At 39.6% G+C, this 15619-nt stretch overlaps 1 protein-coding gene across 7 annotated transcripts in view; it reads left to right on the top strand.

The window, feature by feature from the left end:
- USH2A (usherin) overlaps positions 1–15619 on the top strand; it is a 425043-nt gene that overhangs the window by 150687 nt on the left and 258737 nt on the right. For all 7 annotated transcript variants that reach the window (XR_014166233.1, XM_081903562.1, XM_081903561.1 and 4 more), the window contains exons 28-30: positions 1898–2101; positions 2250–2330; positions 5812–5997. Coding sequence is in view for 6 of the 7 variants with exons in the window: in XM_081903562.1 (XP_081759688.1) it covers positions 1898–2101; positions 2250–2330; positions 5812–5997 (471 nt within the window). In the remaining variant the exon portion in view is untranslated. The remainder of the gene's footprint in view (positions 1–1897; positions 2102–2249; positions 2331–5811; positions 5998–15619) is intronic.

The following is a 15619-nucleotide window of genomic DNA, read 5'->3' as shown; positions in this document are numbered from 1 at the left end:
TTGTGAAATACGTCTTTTGTACAGGGGAATTCCAACCTACATGAGGGGTTCTGTTCCTGGCTGCCACATGTGCCAGCAGGATGCATACAAGTCCATTCTGTCCTGTACTGCCCCACCCTGTTCTGCCCCTACCCCGTCCCCTTTCAGCACCGAAAATGGTGCACGTGTTAGCGGTCACATGGGTGCTGATTGCGCACAATTAAAATTTAAAGAATTTCTCCCTTGCCTTCTCCTTTAACAAGAAACAATAGTTGCTCTTAACAAGGCTGCCGTGATATTAAAGATACACAGTGATATGTTAGATTAATTTCGAACATTAATGCATGGGTACATCTTGCTGTAGATGACTGAGGTCCTTGTACACCACAGTTGGTATTTCTTGTACACTGAGCGATGGGCAGCTGTAGCAAAGCTTAGAGTCAGATTCTAGCAGCACTCTCTGTTCATCCCAGCCAGACCCCTAAGTGAAGATACACATTTTGGGGGCTTTTTGTTCGGGGCTTCTAGAGATCCTAGACCCAGGGGTTGTCTAGTTAACTTTCAGAAGCCTAGGGCTATACCAGGACTTTGCATTTCCTATCCTATTTGCCAAGTTAACAAATTAGATTTCTAGCAATTCATATTTGGCCTTTGCTGCAGAAGCTCCTGATAAGTTCCAAAGCAGGCTACCAGGAGGTAGGAAGTACCTACCTAGAGTACTATACTGCCAATAGCTGTGTTCGGCCGAGGGTGTGAGGGTGTACAGTATGTAAGGGGCACACGTGGAAGGGAGACTTCTAAGCATGCCTAGCCAAATGCACTAAGGAGCCTCCTTACAGACCTTCCAGCTCAACTTGGGAACATCATGGATGGAGAAGACGTAGACACTGGAGGGAAAGGCAGGGTTTCTGCCTTGAAGCCACAGAGTATATGCCCTCAGGCATTTGGCAGAAGAAAGGAGTGCTTCTATGCAGGGCTGGACATGGCAAATCTGAATGGTGGGTGTGTCACCTGATTGATTCATGTGTGCCTTTCAGATTTGCAGTGTGCCTATTCTTCTTTACTTAAATGCCTAAATAAACATTATGGATGTTTTTAGCACAATTTGGATTGCTTTTGTTGTAGACAAGCTGTTTTTAGGGAGAGGGTAGTTTTTCCGAAGATGAACAGCTACAGTTTTCTTAAGATGTGCCTTGCCCACTCTGCAACTGGAAATGTAGAGGTGGGAAAGGGTCTGTGATTCACCCCCATCACCATTTTCCCACTGCAAATTGTCTCATCCTGAAGTAACTTTGCTCTAATAAAAGCATTTATTAGTTAGTTACCCACATCGGCTCTGTGTGTAATTTCAGGTTGGAGTTAGGTAAATGAAAGCAAACAAACAAATAAATAAATACCTACCCACCTACTATTATCCAATTAGAGCAAGGCATTCCAAGTACCGTACTTTTCTATTTTTTATATTATGACTACAACAATTAGACTGTAAAGCACGTGCGAATATTCATGTTGTGAAAATAGCCATTTCACACTGCTTCTGTTATTAAGATAACAGCATTTAACAACAAATAGCATAAAAGTTATATATTATAGGAAGAATCTGTGATAGGTTTCCTCCCAAATCAATATTTTGCACCTGTTGATGTGAATGTATGCTGACAAGTGGCAAAATTAAGGTTTTTCCATGTCGGCTGAAATGTTGGATAATTGGTGTACATTTCAGTGCGGTAGAAATTCAGGAATGATAGCTCTGTATCAGCTTAAATTTTTTTTAATCATTTCTCAAACATAATTTGAAGTTTAACGTTTACATCTAGCTCTCCTTATCACTGAAATGTAGCACTGCAAGAAGCAAAACATGATTCTTAATTAACAACTGAAGCCCTTTATGTGATACTAATCCCTTACTATTTGCTAGGTTTTGGTGGCTGCATGAAGGATGTTAAATTTACACGAGGTGCTGTCGTTAACTTGGCATCTGTGTCCAGCAGTGCTGTCAGAGTCAATCTGGACGGATGCCTATCAACTGACAGTGCTGTTAACTGCAGGGGGAATGACTCCATCCTAGTGTACCGAGGAAAAGAAAGGAGTGTTTATGAGAGTGGTCTACAGCCATTTACAGGTACCACACGGGCCTCTTCCTTATATGAAAAGCTGTGTGGCTTTAGTTCATTTTCATTTTAGTTCATTTTCTACTGCTCTATTCTCACATTTACCTTTACCTTTTATTCTCACTTTTATACTCACCCTCTCTCTCTTTCTCTTGCAAGAATATTTGTACCGGACAATTGCTTCTAATGAAGGAGGAACTGTATCTAGTGCCTGGGATCGTGGTCGCACAAGAGAATCGGGTAATTAACATTTCTGCATTTTGTTCTTGTATCCAGTCTGGCTTGGTAGCAATGGCAATGTTGAGTGTGGAAAAAGAGAAGACACACCAGAACTACACACTGAAATCAAAGAGGCTTTTGGCCCAGTTCTTACTGTTGTTATTTGGAACTTGAAATACCATGGTTACCATTCAGTGTAGGATTAAATATGCTATGACAATTGTTTTTAGTGGGCTTCAGCACATATAACACAGAATTATATTCTGGTCCATATATTTCATATATTTCTTGATTTTCATATCTTTTAAAGAAACATCTTAAGCTATGTGTTGACTTGCCAGATGATAATTTTGTTTTTGTGGGCACTTGTCCTTTTTTTTTTCCTGAGCAGAGACTTTTTGGGAGGGGGTATACATACATACACATATACATAAATCCCTATAGAGAAAGCATCAATATTAGTGGTGTAGCCCAATTTCATAGCTTCAAGGCCACACATGATCCATACAAATGTTAGAAATTTGACAAATACATATGTCTGGCAAGTACATTTATTGATAGAGCTGAGTAAAAAGATAAGCATTGGGGTGGAATTTCCCTCATCTGTTGGGAAATTTCAGCACCACCCTGAGAATATTTGGTGGTACTGAATATATCACAACAAATAGGGTGAAACCTTGAGGACACCTTAGTGCCATGGTTCCCATTGTGATTTTTACGGGGGCAATTTGAGAATGAGTTATTAATAGTGAATGGCCTTTTAGGCTTTCTCCACATGAATAGGAGTTCACTTTTTAAATAATAAAAATTATCTGTCATGGGGGTGATCAGGATTTTAGAGATGCTTAGGTGGGGCATGGCCCAGAAAGGTTGGGAACCACTACCATAGTGGATTCAGCTTTATTATTGCTGGAACTTATTTTAATATTTATTTATAAGAGTGATTCTTCACCGCCAACTCATTGCAAAAATTCATGGTATTGTACAATAAAAAGTTCAAACATCATAAAATTATTAAATCATAAAACACAGAACAAATTAGCAATCTTGAATCAGATTAATTCTCTTCAAAACAGTTGTTGATAATGTTTTAAGCAGACAATGAAATATAATTGTGAGTGCCACTCTCAGTTTCGGGGTAGGGGGAATGTGTTCCAAAGTACTGGTGTCACTAGGCTAAAAGCCTTAGTTTGCATAATATATATGATAACTATGAGACCATCAGGCAACCATTCTGTAGATGATCCAGTATAAGGGACAAGGGGTATAAGGTACAAGGTGGTCTTTCAAGTAACCTGATCCTAAGCTATTGTTGAAAGAGGCAATGGGCTTGGCTTCTAGTCCTTCCAGTCCTCCTCTGTGAGCCCTTCCTTCACCCACCATATGAACTAACAAGATTTTTTTCATTTGGTATTAACTGATACAAAATATTTCAGAAGAGAAATTTTCTCCCTTTCCTGTTGGGAAGGGGCCTTTGCAGTGCAGGCTTAAGCCAGGCTTTGAGAAGGAGCCACAAGGTTCTGGCGGGGTCCTAGAGCCTTCTAACTCCTTCCCAAACCCCAATAAGTGCTTGCTCAGCATTCAGAAGAGGCAGAAGAACTCATAGAGTCCTCATACATCTTCCTGAAGTGGGGCAAGCGCCTACTGGACTTTGAGAAGGCACCTCCTCTAATGCACACCCAGTGCGGCCACATCACCCTAACTCTGCCTCACCCCCACCCTGCTTGAATTTGGTGGTGAGAGTGATAATAGGTAGAGAATTTTGGGAAGACATTTTTTACTCCAACCTTGTGGCTTGAAGCTGAAAAGATAAAGATATTTACTTTTTGGTACAACCATTTTGCAATGTCTTTGAAGCAAAACTTTCCTTTTATTGCATGAACTGTTGCACTACAGTCAGTTTTGTTTGGACTGAATTGATTTCTTCAATTATTGTCATAAAATGCTGAAACAACTCTGGTATATGACCTCCGCAATCACCAGTCTCTTTGCAAATTAGTAGTATAATGTTCCTGTGTCACAAAAGCTGCTTTCCAATGCTTTTTACCAAAGCAGAGTTTTGACTTGCAAATGTGCTGCTTATACAGCTTAATGCCACCATGTGGTCGACCATCCCAAAGCGAGCAACTGCAGCCATATTTTTGCCCTAATTGTCTGACCAGAGTAACTCAGACCATAAATTTATATTTACAATCTGACCACAGCACGGAACAGCTACATGTTCCCAAGGGCTGGAAAATAATTGCACTATTTAATTATTTTTGAGTCAGTTTTGTTGTGTCCCCTATGAGAAGACCATCTGCTATACAGTACCTTACCTTGCCCTGTGATACATTTCAGAACTAATAAAATCAATATATTAATGTAGTATTGTCAGCAACCTGAAGATTTGCATGTGGATCATTGCTCTTTTCAGGAGGAAACATAGGCAAACACTTTGAAATTTGGCATACTGATGCCCCTTACACAGACTACCCTCCTACCAGATTATTTTTTAAATGAGTCTTAAGGTATCAGGGCATAAAAGAGGGGCACTTGATGCTGAGAGGCTACAGCAGTCCTAATCACCAGGACTCTAGAGTACACATGCATTTATAGCAAAACTATCATCCATCATCCTGCCATAGAGTTCCTTGGGCCTTTCCTTGGCATCCATTGTGCAGTCATCTGTGATGAAGTTGTTTCTGGCCAGATCTTTACTTGATATAGCAATATCTAATAAATAGTTAAAAGTTATTGGAAATAAGATTGTTTTAAAAAGACAAGGGTTGGAAGACTTACAAGAGCTGTGCTTTGAAAGTTATTTTAATCATCTTCATTTATAAAGAAACAAAACAAAAAAGCAGCAACCTGTAGTTTGTTATTTGAACTGACCCAAAGCAAAGGCATATTCTTGCAAAATCTCAAGCTTTGTTTTCTTCTTAATGATAACTTAAGTCCCTGCAACCCACCATCTGTTGACATTAACGGACACCTATCCACTGATAATACAGAATTAGATTGATTGCATGCAATATCTCTAGGTTTTGTAATTTGGGAACCTGAAAATATGAAACTCCAGTTGTTTAGAAAAAGACATCATTTTAGCAAAATTTTTACTTCTCAGCAATGAAATTTCAAATGCTCGTGTATAGGTAATAATAGTCCAATTATCTGTTCTTACTTGGATACATCATTATATTGTTTAAACTTCTACAGTCCACCCCCTTCTGTTGTGAGTGACGTTTCAAACACGTTTGATACATTAAATGTTTTTTGAAAACCTGAACTAGACAAAGAAGAATGTTATGTAGATGGAGTTCTGATGGTTTTGAAATATAGCTAAAAGTGAATGGCTCAAGATGTGCAGTCATATTAAATCAATGCTGGAAAGTTACAACTCTAATAAATTGTATTTATGCTAATGGCGAATCTGATTTACTGCAACTATTAAAAGTGAAGAATGGGGCAACAGTCTTCTTAGGACTGCTGTTTTCTCTGTTCCTCTTTTATCCTTTCACAGTCCCGCAAAACGTGCCAACACCCTCACGAGCTCACAGCATAAATGGTTACAGCGCTGAGGTTACATGGGACGAACCGGTTGGGGTCAAAGGTGTAATTGAGAAGTACATTCTAAAAGCGTCCAGCAAAGATGATCCCAGCATACCTACTGTCAGAACGGAGATCTCTAATGCTAGTGCATTCACAGGTACGTGCCAATAAATATGTATGTAAAGCAGTACTTTTAATCTGTTGGTGGCGGTGAGATGAGCAACTGTGCTCAGACACTGCAAAATAATTTGGTGTTTTCATGAGTATGAGAGAAAGAGAACAAGTCTCTGGGTAGAATGAAGCAAAGCCAGAGAGAGGACAACGTGAAGGCAAATACACAGAGAGGAACAACCCATATCTTTATTGCCCAGACAGGGGAGGAAGCCTAACCTGGAAGCCTTTATATGGGTCACTGAGTAAAAGATGGCCTGCTTTGGCTTATTGGCTCATGTTGTTTGGGCAATATTCCACGAATTTCCTTCTGTTTTCAAGCCAGTGCCCCTTAGGAATAATAAGGGAATAATTAGGAATAATTGGGAATTGCTTTGGTGTTGGAGAATGTCTTCTCTTTTGTCTGGAGTATCCTTTTCAGCTTTCATGTTTGAGAAGCAGGAAAATGTCAGGAGGGAAGGGAGATCCAAAGAAAGCGTGGAGGGCACAGGGCCTCAAGGAAAATAGGCAGAAAGATTAAAAAAGGATTCTAGTAAGCAAAAGAAGGCAAACACATACATGTTTGGGCTACCTGTTTGCTCCCCCAGCCACATACACGTAAACTGCTTCTACTGTAAAATATTTCTCTCTGGCACATACAATGGTACCTCGGGTTACAAACACTTCAGGTTACAAACTCCGCTAACCCAGAAGTAGTACCTCGGGTTGCGAACTTTGCCCCAGGATGAGAACGGAAATTGTGTGCTAGTGGCACGGCGGCAGTGAGAGGCCCCATTAGCGAAAGCGCACCTCAGGTTAAGAACGGTTTCGGGTTAAGAACGGACCTCCGGGCAAATTAAGTTCATAACCTGAGTTCGTACCACTGTACTGCAAATGACACCACAGGAAGAAGTGATGGCTCTGATTGGCTTGTGAATGCAGTAAGAATTCATGGTTCTGATTGGCTTAGGCTGGCTTGATTTACAACTTATAAACCTTTGTTTGTTTTTCTCTCTGTGGCTTCTTACACTGAAAAAAGGGAAGGGGAATGAGCAAAAGAGTGTACCACCCTACCTGAACCATTTCTTTGGGTGGGAGATGGTGGCTATTGATGGGGCTTGCTGGTAGTGATTGTTTTGATTGGCTAAGAAGTCCTGTGCTTTAATTTTTGTGTATTTTGTCTTGTGCTTTGGCTATGTTTGAAAGGGGTTAGGGGCTATGTATGTATGTGTAGCTTTCAGCTTTCCAGGAGCCCCTTGCTGGCAAATGAGTAGTTTAATATAAATGTGGCAATATCATTTTATTTCTCCATTACTAATAAAAACATCTTACTGATTTGGGTATCATGCAGTAATCAAATCTAAAAGTCAGCAAGCTAACTTTTGAGAGCACTGTGGTCAAGCAGATGTATTTCAAGGACTTTTCAGTTCAGCCATGTGCTTATACCTGTTTAGTTGATGTTTGCTTAAATTCACATGAAAAGATTCTGTCAGCACAAATATTTGGGGAATGACAGTTCTCCTTATTGATATCCACAAGATAATCCTGAACAAACAGCAGCATTTTCTACTTATTGCTCAGTTTATGTCATTGATTCTGTTCTTGATTTAAAAGGTATCAGTCATCAAGGGAACAGAAAAAGAAGTTTTGAATTTAGGTGACATTAAAATCAGGATCTCATCATTGCCTAGGGTCCAAAAGTTTATTTTTTGGTATGTTCAGTATAGGTTTTTTAAAAAATTCTTTTTAATAGTAAACCCATACATATTACGAAATATTTTTGAACCTCATGTCAGTCTCAGCCCAGGGTTGATATAGAACATGAAAAAGATGATTAATAATAACCAAAAGCCGCCTTATATAGTTCTTTGGAGTTCAATTTACCCATACCCAGTCTGGGAAGAATTCCCAAAGTTGTGAAGTTATTTTGGAAGGTTAAATGTTTTAGGTAAATATTTAATATATGCAAAATATTTAATTAGAATATGCAGACTCTATCTCCGTAAATAAAATATTACTATGTAAAACTGCTTGCAGCTGAAAAGGGAAAGCCTTTTGATAACTGAGGTTTTTAAAGTATTTTGAGTAACATAGTCCATTTCTGAGCAAATATAATATACATGAGGGGCAGTCATATGTTTGAAATAGCTTTCGGGGGGGGGGAATTATTAAGAGAAAGAGAGAAGGAAAAATGTTTAACTTTGTTCAACATGTGGGATGCTTTCAGACAAGTGTCAACTTTGCATGTGACAATTGATATGGTAAAGTTGCATGCTTAGTTACTGATGAACAAACCCAAGAAAAGGATCTATCAGTGGGGAACAGGGGCAAGGTTTCATGCCTATTTATGAGAACTGATGACATTGGTAGTCTTTATTTTAATGTGAATACAAGGTGTGTGTGAAGTGACAGCTGTGTCCATAAATGTAATTTGGGCCTTTTTGATTGCAACACCCAAATTGTGAAACTTCTTTCCTAAGAAAGGTTCACTTTTGACTTGTGCAGTTAAGATCTTCTTATTCTTCCAGATGTTCCACTTGTTATAATTCCTACCTCCTTGAGTTAACGCTCACTAGTTTTGTAATGTTGTTTTAATATTGTGAACTACCCCGGGTCCCTTTTGCAAACTGAAAGGCAGTAAATAAATTAGGTTAAAAATAAAGTTCAATCAGGGCCAGCCCACCCATTTGGCAAGATGAGTTGATGGCCTCAGGTTGCAGGATCCACAGGGGCAGAAGATCTGGCTTCCAAGGAATAGATTGCCTGCGCTGCTGCCATGGTAGCAGTGACAGCTGTGGCACACTCCATGGACAGGGCCGGATTTAGGTTTGATGAGGCCTTAAGCTACTGAAGGTAATGGGGCCCTTTATATGTCCAGCTGTCCTTTGTCAACAACAAAGTGTCACTGTTTTTTGTGTTGAATATATGCTATATGGTAATTTATGGACCTAATAGGTATCTAAAGCCATTTGCACATAACAAAATAAGTATTTTTGTAAAATATAAGTATTTTAGCAAAGTAATTGTTGAACTGAAATACAATTAAGAAGTATATTAATAGTGAAATAATTATTAAACTCTAACTTAAAATGATTTTTTATTCATAACAAACTTAATAATGCAAACACATTGGCATTTGGCAATAATAAAAGTTCCTTTAGAAACACAATTTACAAAGATTCATAATCTAGTCTCTAGAAACTTGCTATAACATGAAATAATAATAGGTGTAAGTATAGGATGCAAACTAGTAATAATTATAAATAGCAGAATGTAGGCACCCTATATACAGAAATGAGCAAACCAGTGATATTTTAGGGAGCAGGCTAGCAGATGGGGCCCATTACTTAGATCACAGGAACCTACACAACACAAAACAAAACACGGTTGTTGTATGTAGGTTTTATTTTATTTGTTTTTTATCTTATATTTTGGAAATGTACATCCAGGGTTTTTTTCCTTTAATGTTTTGTGGGCCCCCAAGAGAGTGTAGCCCTAAGCTATAGCTGGTTTAGCTTATACACTGTCCATGGAGGCCAGATCTGCCACCTCGTGCCCTCTTGGTGAATAGGAGGCACTGCCGGTCTCCTCCCACCCCTAGGGGGGAAATGGCGGGGCTACCCTCTGGGGTCTCTTGGGGGTCTGCACCTACTCGGTGTGACTTACAGCAGGCCCCTTTCCCCACCAGACCAGGCCTTTGGTTCCTCCTTCAACTATTGGATAAGGTTGATTTGATTCCTCTCCTTGTTTCAGATGCAGATCTTTATTCCCCTCCTCTTTGTTCCTGATGCAGTTCTTCATTCACCCATTGGCAGGGGGCAGCAGCACCATTTTGTGGTTTGCCTCAGATGCCAAAATGGTTTGGGCTGACCCTGAGTATAATAATTCACAGTCAGCATAGTTCTCAAGGTTAGCTCTGCTATTGTATAGTCATTATTAATCTCAGAGCTTTAGGCAGAACTCTCTGCCTAAATCTTGTAGAAACCTTGTAACAGAATTCTGGCCAACTTGGGTTTTTTTGAAAGAGCTGATAAAAATCTAGCGGTCTTCAGATGTGAATTCTCCTGCTTGTCTTTTGTAGGTTGATTGCAAAGCAATTTGCACAGCTGGGCAGGTCCGCAGGTGTTTGGAAATGTGTTCGATAGGTGGCCACCTACTAACACATGAGTTAATGCAGAGGACATGGGAAACCTCACAGGAACTGAAACTCTGCTGGCTGTTAGCTCAGGTTGTGCCAATAAATCAGAAAGCCATAAGGGCAGGCTTACCTGTGCTAGAAGCATTTGTTTCCTTGGTGGAGAAGATTGCTTCGCTTGAAAATATGTTTTGTTATTTTAAAGGAAAAGGCTGCAAATCAACTTAAATCTCCTAAAGCGGATATACAGGGAGTGTATATTTTATAAATGGCTAACACTGAAAAGACAGTTGTTACTTTTTAGATTGTACTTTAAAAATATGGTTTGCCTTTTTCATTCTCTGTGGTTGTTTTTTTTTTTTTGAAATGAACCAGCAAAGATTGTACACCTTGTTCAGACAATGAGGTAGAGGTGTGAGATGCTTAATGGACACGGGGAGATCCTGCAGGGTTTATGTTGGAAGGCCAGGGAGATCCAACATTTGTTTCAGTACAGGATCTCCTCAGTGTACTTGGTGTCTTCTCTCAGTGGCAGGGAGGGGGAACCTGTGGCCCTCCAGATGTTGCCAAACTACAAATCCCATCAGCTCCCAGGGATTATGGGAGTTGCAGTGCAGCAACATCTGGCAGGTCACAGGTTCTCCATTTCTCCTGTGTGATGAGGGGATGAGTGCATGGATAGCATAATACTGAAAGTGCAAATTCATTGAATTCCAGAGCCTCTGTAAGCAGGGATTTCCAGTTTCATTCTAGATGCAAGACACATGTTTTTTGTCACTTGGGTTATCCATATTTGAAAAAAGTTAACATATGAAGTATCCTTGAAAAATAGCCTTCTATAGTGTGTTTTGTGGCAGTAGTTGTTTTTTAAAAAGAGCACAAATATTTATTGACAACTGTAAGTCTTCTGTAGTAGTGAGACACCTCATCAGACAGGGAACTTGTGTATGCGTGTGTTTGTGTATTGCTGAGACTTGAGTGTATGTGAAACTGCAGTGGAATAGAAATATAATAGCGGCTACACTGTTATGCAGTTATTCCAGGAAGTCATACATGTATGGGTAATTATATGATATCTTCTGAAGATTCATATGCCTGTATGCCAGAGGGGGAAATGACTTTCCTGAATACTTTTCCTGGACTTTTCTTCAGCTGAACTTTGCCTCTTTTGCAAATGAGATTTCAAGCCTCAGTGAATCAGATCTGCAGTCAGACAAGTGGAAAAATGCTTTTCCTGCTTGATACTCAGTATTTACCATTGTATCATCTAATGCACAATCTAAAAAATCAGTATTGCCAAATCAAAATTCCCATAATTTGTCTCCTTCCCTTTATGTATCTGCAAAATACTTGTGCATTATCCTCGCAGAATAAGGATCATCCAATTGCTTTTTGTTGTGGTCTAAAATAACCCAGGCCACCTGGGTTATTTTTATTTATTTATTTAGAAGAGCCACTGCTCAGGGTAAAACCATCAGGGTAAAATAGAGAAGAAATAATTAAACAATAAATACAGAAGTCACTTTTTTTAAAGTATGGAATAGAAATAAAGACAACAATAACATTTATGCATCTTACCCATGGCACTGTAGGTAGAAATCTTTAGATGAGCAGCCTGGTGTGGATCTAGACACAGGAAAAAATGCTATCAATAAGTCAGAAATTGGATTGTTATAACAAAAGAAAAAAAATCTCTATGGAAAATCGTGTTTTAAAATTTCCTGCTCTCTAGTGCCATCTGGTGTTGCATGTTTATAGCGCATTCAAATCGCTGTTTCTTTACTAATGTAGTTGAGTCCCTGGATGCTTCCCATGAGAAAGTTTGGAATACTGCTGTGGGAATAATGCCTCTCACATTTGTATAGAGGTCTCTCTTTGTCAAGGAGAAGGGGCCATGTACACAAAGAAGAATAAAAGCTACAACAATGATTTCACAGCAGGCAGTGTTCTGTGTAGACTAGTTGTTCAGTGGGAAAGCACAATTCAAAGGCAAACAGGAGGTTGAGGTTCAAGTCTCAAGGTATAGACTTCTGTGTCAGGGGTAGTGGTTGGACAGTCAAGAACTATATATCCTTGGTGGAGTGCTATAATTCGCTACTGTCAGGATTGGGCCATGGGCAGGAGACTGGAATGAATCAAGAGCCCAGAAACACCTGGGTCCTTAAGGTATCCTGGGCCATTTTGAAGGGGAGTTGCCTTTGTCTTTTGTTCCCAAGAATAGTGGGGAAAGGGTGTGATAATGATTCGTAGCCTTAGGCTAGATGCAGACTAATGCAGGCTATGGGATCGTAATTATGTTCTGTTATATACTGCATTGGCCCGAATATAAACTACACTCCCCCCCCCCCAATTCTGACCTTAAAAAGTTAATGTCACTTATATTCACAACCTTACAATATTGGCTTTTACGATATTGCTGCCCTAGGTCCATGGCCCTGCCTTGCTTTCCAAGACTGGAATACAGAGAGCCCCCCCTCCCGATGGCACCACGAGGGCCATCAGGGGTGCGGGACAACGGCCGCCATCATGACCGTGGCTTCCATGCCTCTCCCAAACCACCAGAAAGAAGGGGGAAGGGAGGAAGGCCGTCGACAAAGCGGCGTGGCTGCCCCCCCCCCCGAAGCAGCATGGGAGAATCATACCCGTAGGATTGTCTTCTACATTTGCCATTTACGGGTGTGAGTGCCTGTGAAATTTTAAGGGAGCAGCTTATATTCAGGTATTGTCTTTTTTTCTCCCATGCCCCCTGAATTTTAAAGGTGCGGCTTATTTGCGGGTGCGGCTTATATTTGGGACAATACGGTATTTAAGAAGAAGAACCTATGCTTGATCATGCATTTGATTGATACAACTTTCTGGATGTATCATTGATTGTTTTGTATCTGTTTTGAATAAGTTCTGGTTAGTAAAGATGCGTTTAGACATTTTTTATTCCAAAAGGAGTCAGCTTTTATTGCATCCAATTGCTGCACAATATTAATATCTGCATTACGGCAGTGTTTAACTTAGGCAACCTTTTTGCAATTATAACTTTTCACTATTGTTGGGTTGGATATGACTGACCCCTAAGAAGCATAGGATTCTGATGAAAGGCTTCTTCTTCTCCCCCACACCTCCCAGTACTCGGTGTTAACTGTTGTGTGGTTGACTCTACCTATAGTTGAGCATAGGAGTATGATTAAATTACATTGATATTAGCCCTGCTGTAGGACCATAAATCTAAATACATTAGTGAAATCATGGTTTCACTAATCCAAAGAAGTCCTGTAATGGTCTCCAAACTGTTTTATTAATATTGTGTTGATTAGGGACCGGACATTACTGTGGAAGTTCCAATGCTGCGTTCCCTTCACCACCCTGTGGACAGATTGAGAAATATGCTTTAGGGAGACATAGAAGACAGAAGTGCCATGCCATCATTGCTCCAGTTTCTACTAGCCACTTTTGAGTGACATTCACAGCAAGAAAGAACAATCATTTCATACATTCATCAGTCAGTGCAGAGAATGTAATTGTCCATTGTCCTTGCCTAGGACAAGCATGGTGAGAGGAGAGATTTATTATACCCTCTCAAATATGTGAGCTCAAAAGATGTCAGGGAAATAATCTTTGCTCTCACTGTTTACTAATTACACAACCGTATGTAAGACAGACCTGATGCAAAAAAACCCCAAAACTTGTTCGAGCAATAGCTACAATGTTTGCTTGTTCATTGGTTGGCACAGAGCAGTCCATGTGTCCAGTAATCCACTTTGGTCCTTCAAATAAATGTTCCATCTTGATTTGGGATGGGGGAGCAGTTCAATTCAGATCACAGTTTAAGGTGCACCTGTCTCATCTGCACTTTCCATAACTGTATCTGAAGTGAAACACAGCCATCCTTCAATATTCACATTTCTATAAATTTTGCAATGCAGTTCTTCAGCCACGTAAGGCGTACCAAAATGCATATGTTGAGGTAAAGTGTGCATTAAAATGAATATATTAGTGAAAACTTACAAAATGCATTATATTGGGGGAAATTGCTTTGCAAAAATGTGTATATTTTGGGGGGTACATGGAATTACTTACTTGACTGCCTAACACCATAAGCTCCCAACTCTGTATTTTGTTTCCTTTTTTGGTATCCTCCTCCTTCCACTCCTGGGCAAGACAGAGCAATAATAGAAAGGAAAGTTGCATTGCACAATGACACATTCATATAGATTATGACAAACTGTTTCAAATGAGAAAAAGAAGTGGCAAAACACAATTTATCTCTCTAAGTAGTTGCAGCAGTTTATGCTCAAAGGGTGAATTTAGGTGGTGTGTTCATCTGTCAAAGGTTCCTTTAGGGAAGGAACCACTTTAGGAGGATTCAGCTGCATGGGCTATGCTCTCAACATCTGGAAATTTGACAGTGAACTCTCTTGCATAGATAGGGGTGTATCTGTTTTGTGGTGTTGTTTTAATATTTTCATGGAAAAATGTGCCTTGTTTTTGGTTCTCTGCTTGGGCTAATAGGAAGGTTGACTTATTTGTTTACTATCAAAAGTTCCAGCTTCTGTTTGAGTCGAAGAACCCCATCAACATACTGTCATGTAGTATTGCAACATTTTAAAAAGAACAAATCAGTGTTAAATTTCCCAAAGTGATCATGAAGTGAAGTGGGTGTTCTTGATCCTATACTGACTCAATAATTTTTTTATTTTTGTGTGTGTCAATTTGACTCTTACTGATTTGGATATAATAAGAGCATTACTCCTTTGGTGTTAATTGCACAAGTAGAATGTTCTTAGCACATTCTGAAAACTAGACTTTCTGGCCATAGGGTTTGAGCCATCAGTGAATCTAATGTAAATGCAACAGAAGATAAACAGATGTCAAAGCAGGGTCAGAAATGGAACCATAGAACTTCCTTCTAATGTTCCAGTGATGTAAGGGAGCAGTTTGAAAGTGCATTCAATAAGCATAAAGTAAGCATTATTGATGTTTTCAAAGTGTTAGCATCCCATGTAATGCTGGAGTGTTGGCTTCTCTATTAAGCTCTTTGGAACCAGCCGATCCAGAGATCTCACCACTAAGCGCTAATGCATTTTGCATTAACGCTTAACACCAACAAAGTGTGACTCACCACAGTGGTGGGGTTAAAAAAGAGAAGCAACAACACAGGGTTTCAGTTATCTGCAGCACATAAGCAAATGCATGAACCAAACCTTTAAATGTGATGTTTGCATGTGTGTTTCTCTCTCTCTTTTTAAGAAAAATGTCAGAACAAGCTTTTTTGTTTTAAATAGCAAATTATATTTTAGTGGTTTGATGTTACTGAGCTTTGGGGTTCCATTGCAGTTTATATAGAGTTGCACTGAATTTTTGTGTTCTGACACTTTTTACATGGGCTTTTAAAGGGAAAGCAAAATCCCACTCAAAAAACCTGCTGCCTTTCTGTTTTTCCCCCCACCCCACCCCTCATTTATTTGCAGCCCATTTCAGTGCTTTTCTTCTTCTATGTTCT

This window comes from Podarcis melisellensis (assembly GCF_964234715.1).
Source record: "Podarcis melisellensis genome assembly, chromosome: 3".
Classification (NCBI taxonomy): Eukaryota; Metazoa; Chordata; class Lepidosauria; order Squamata; family Lacertidae; genus Podarcis; species Podarcis melisellensis.
Note: the sequence above shows the minus strand (reverse complement) of the source record. Positions and strands in the feature narration are given on the sequence as shown.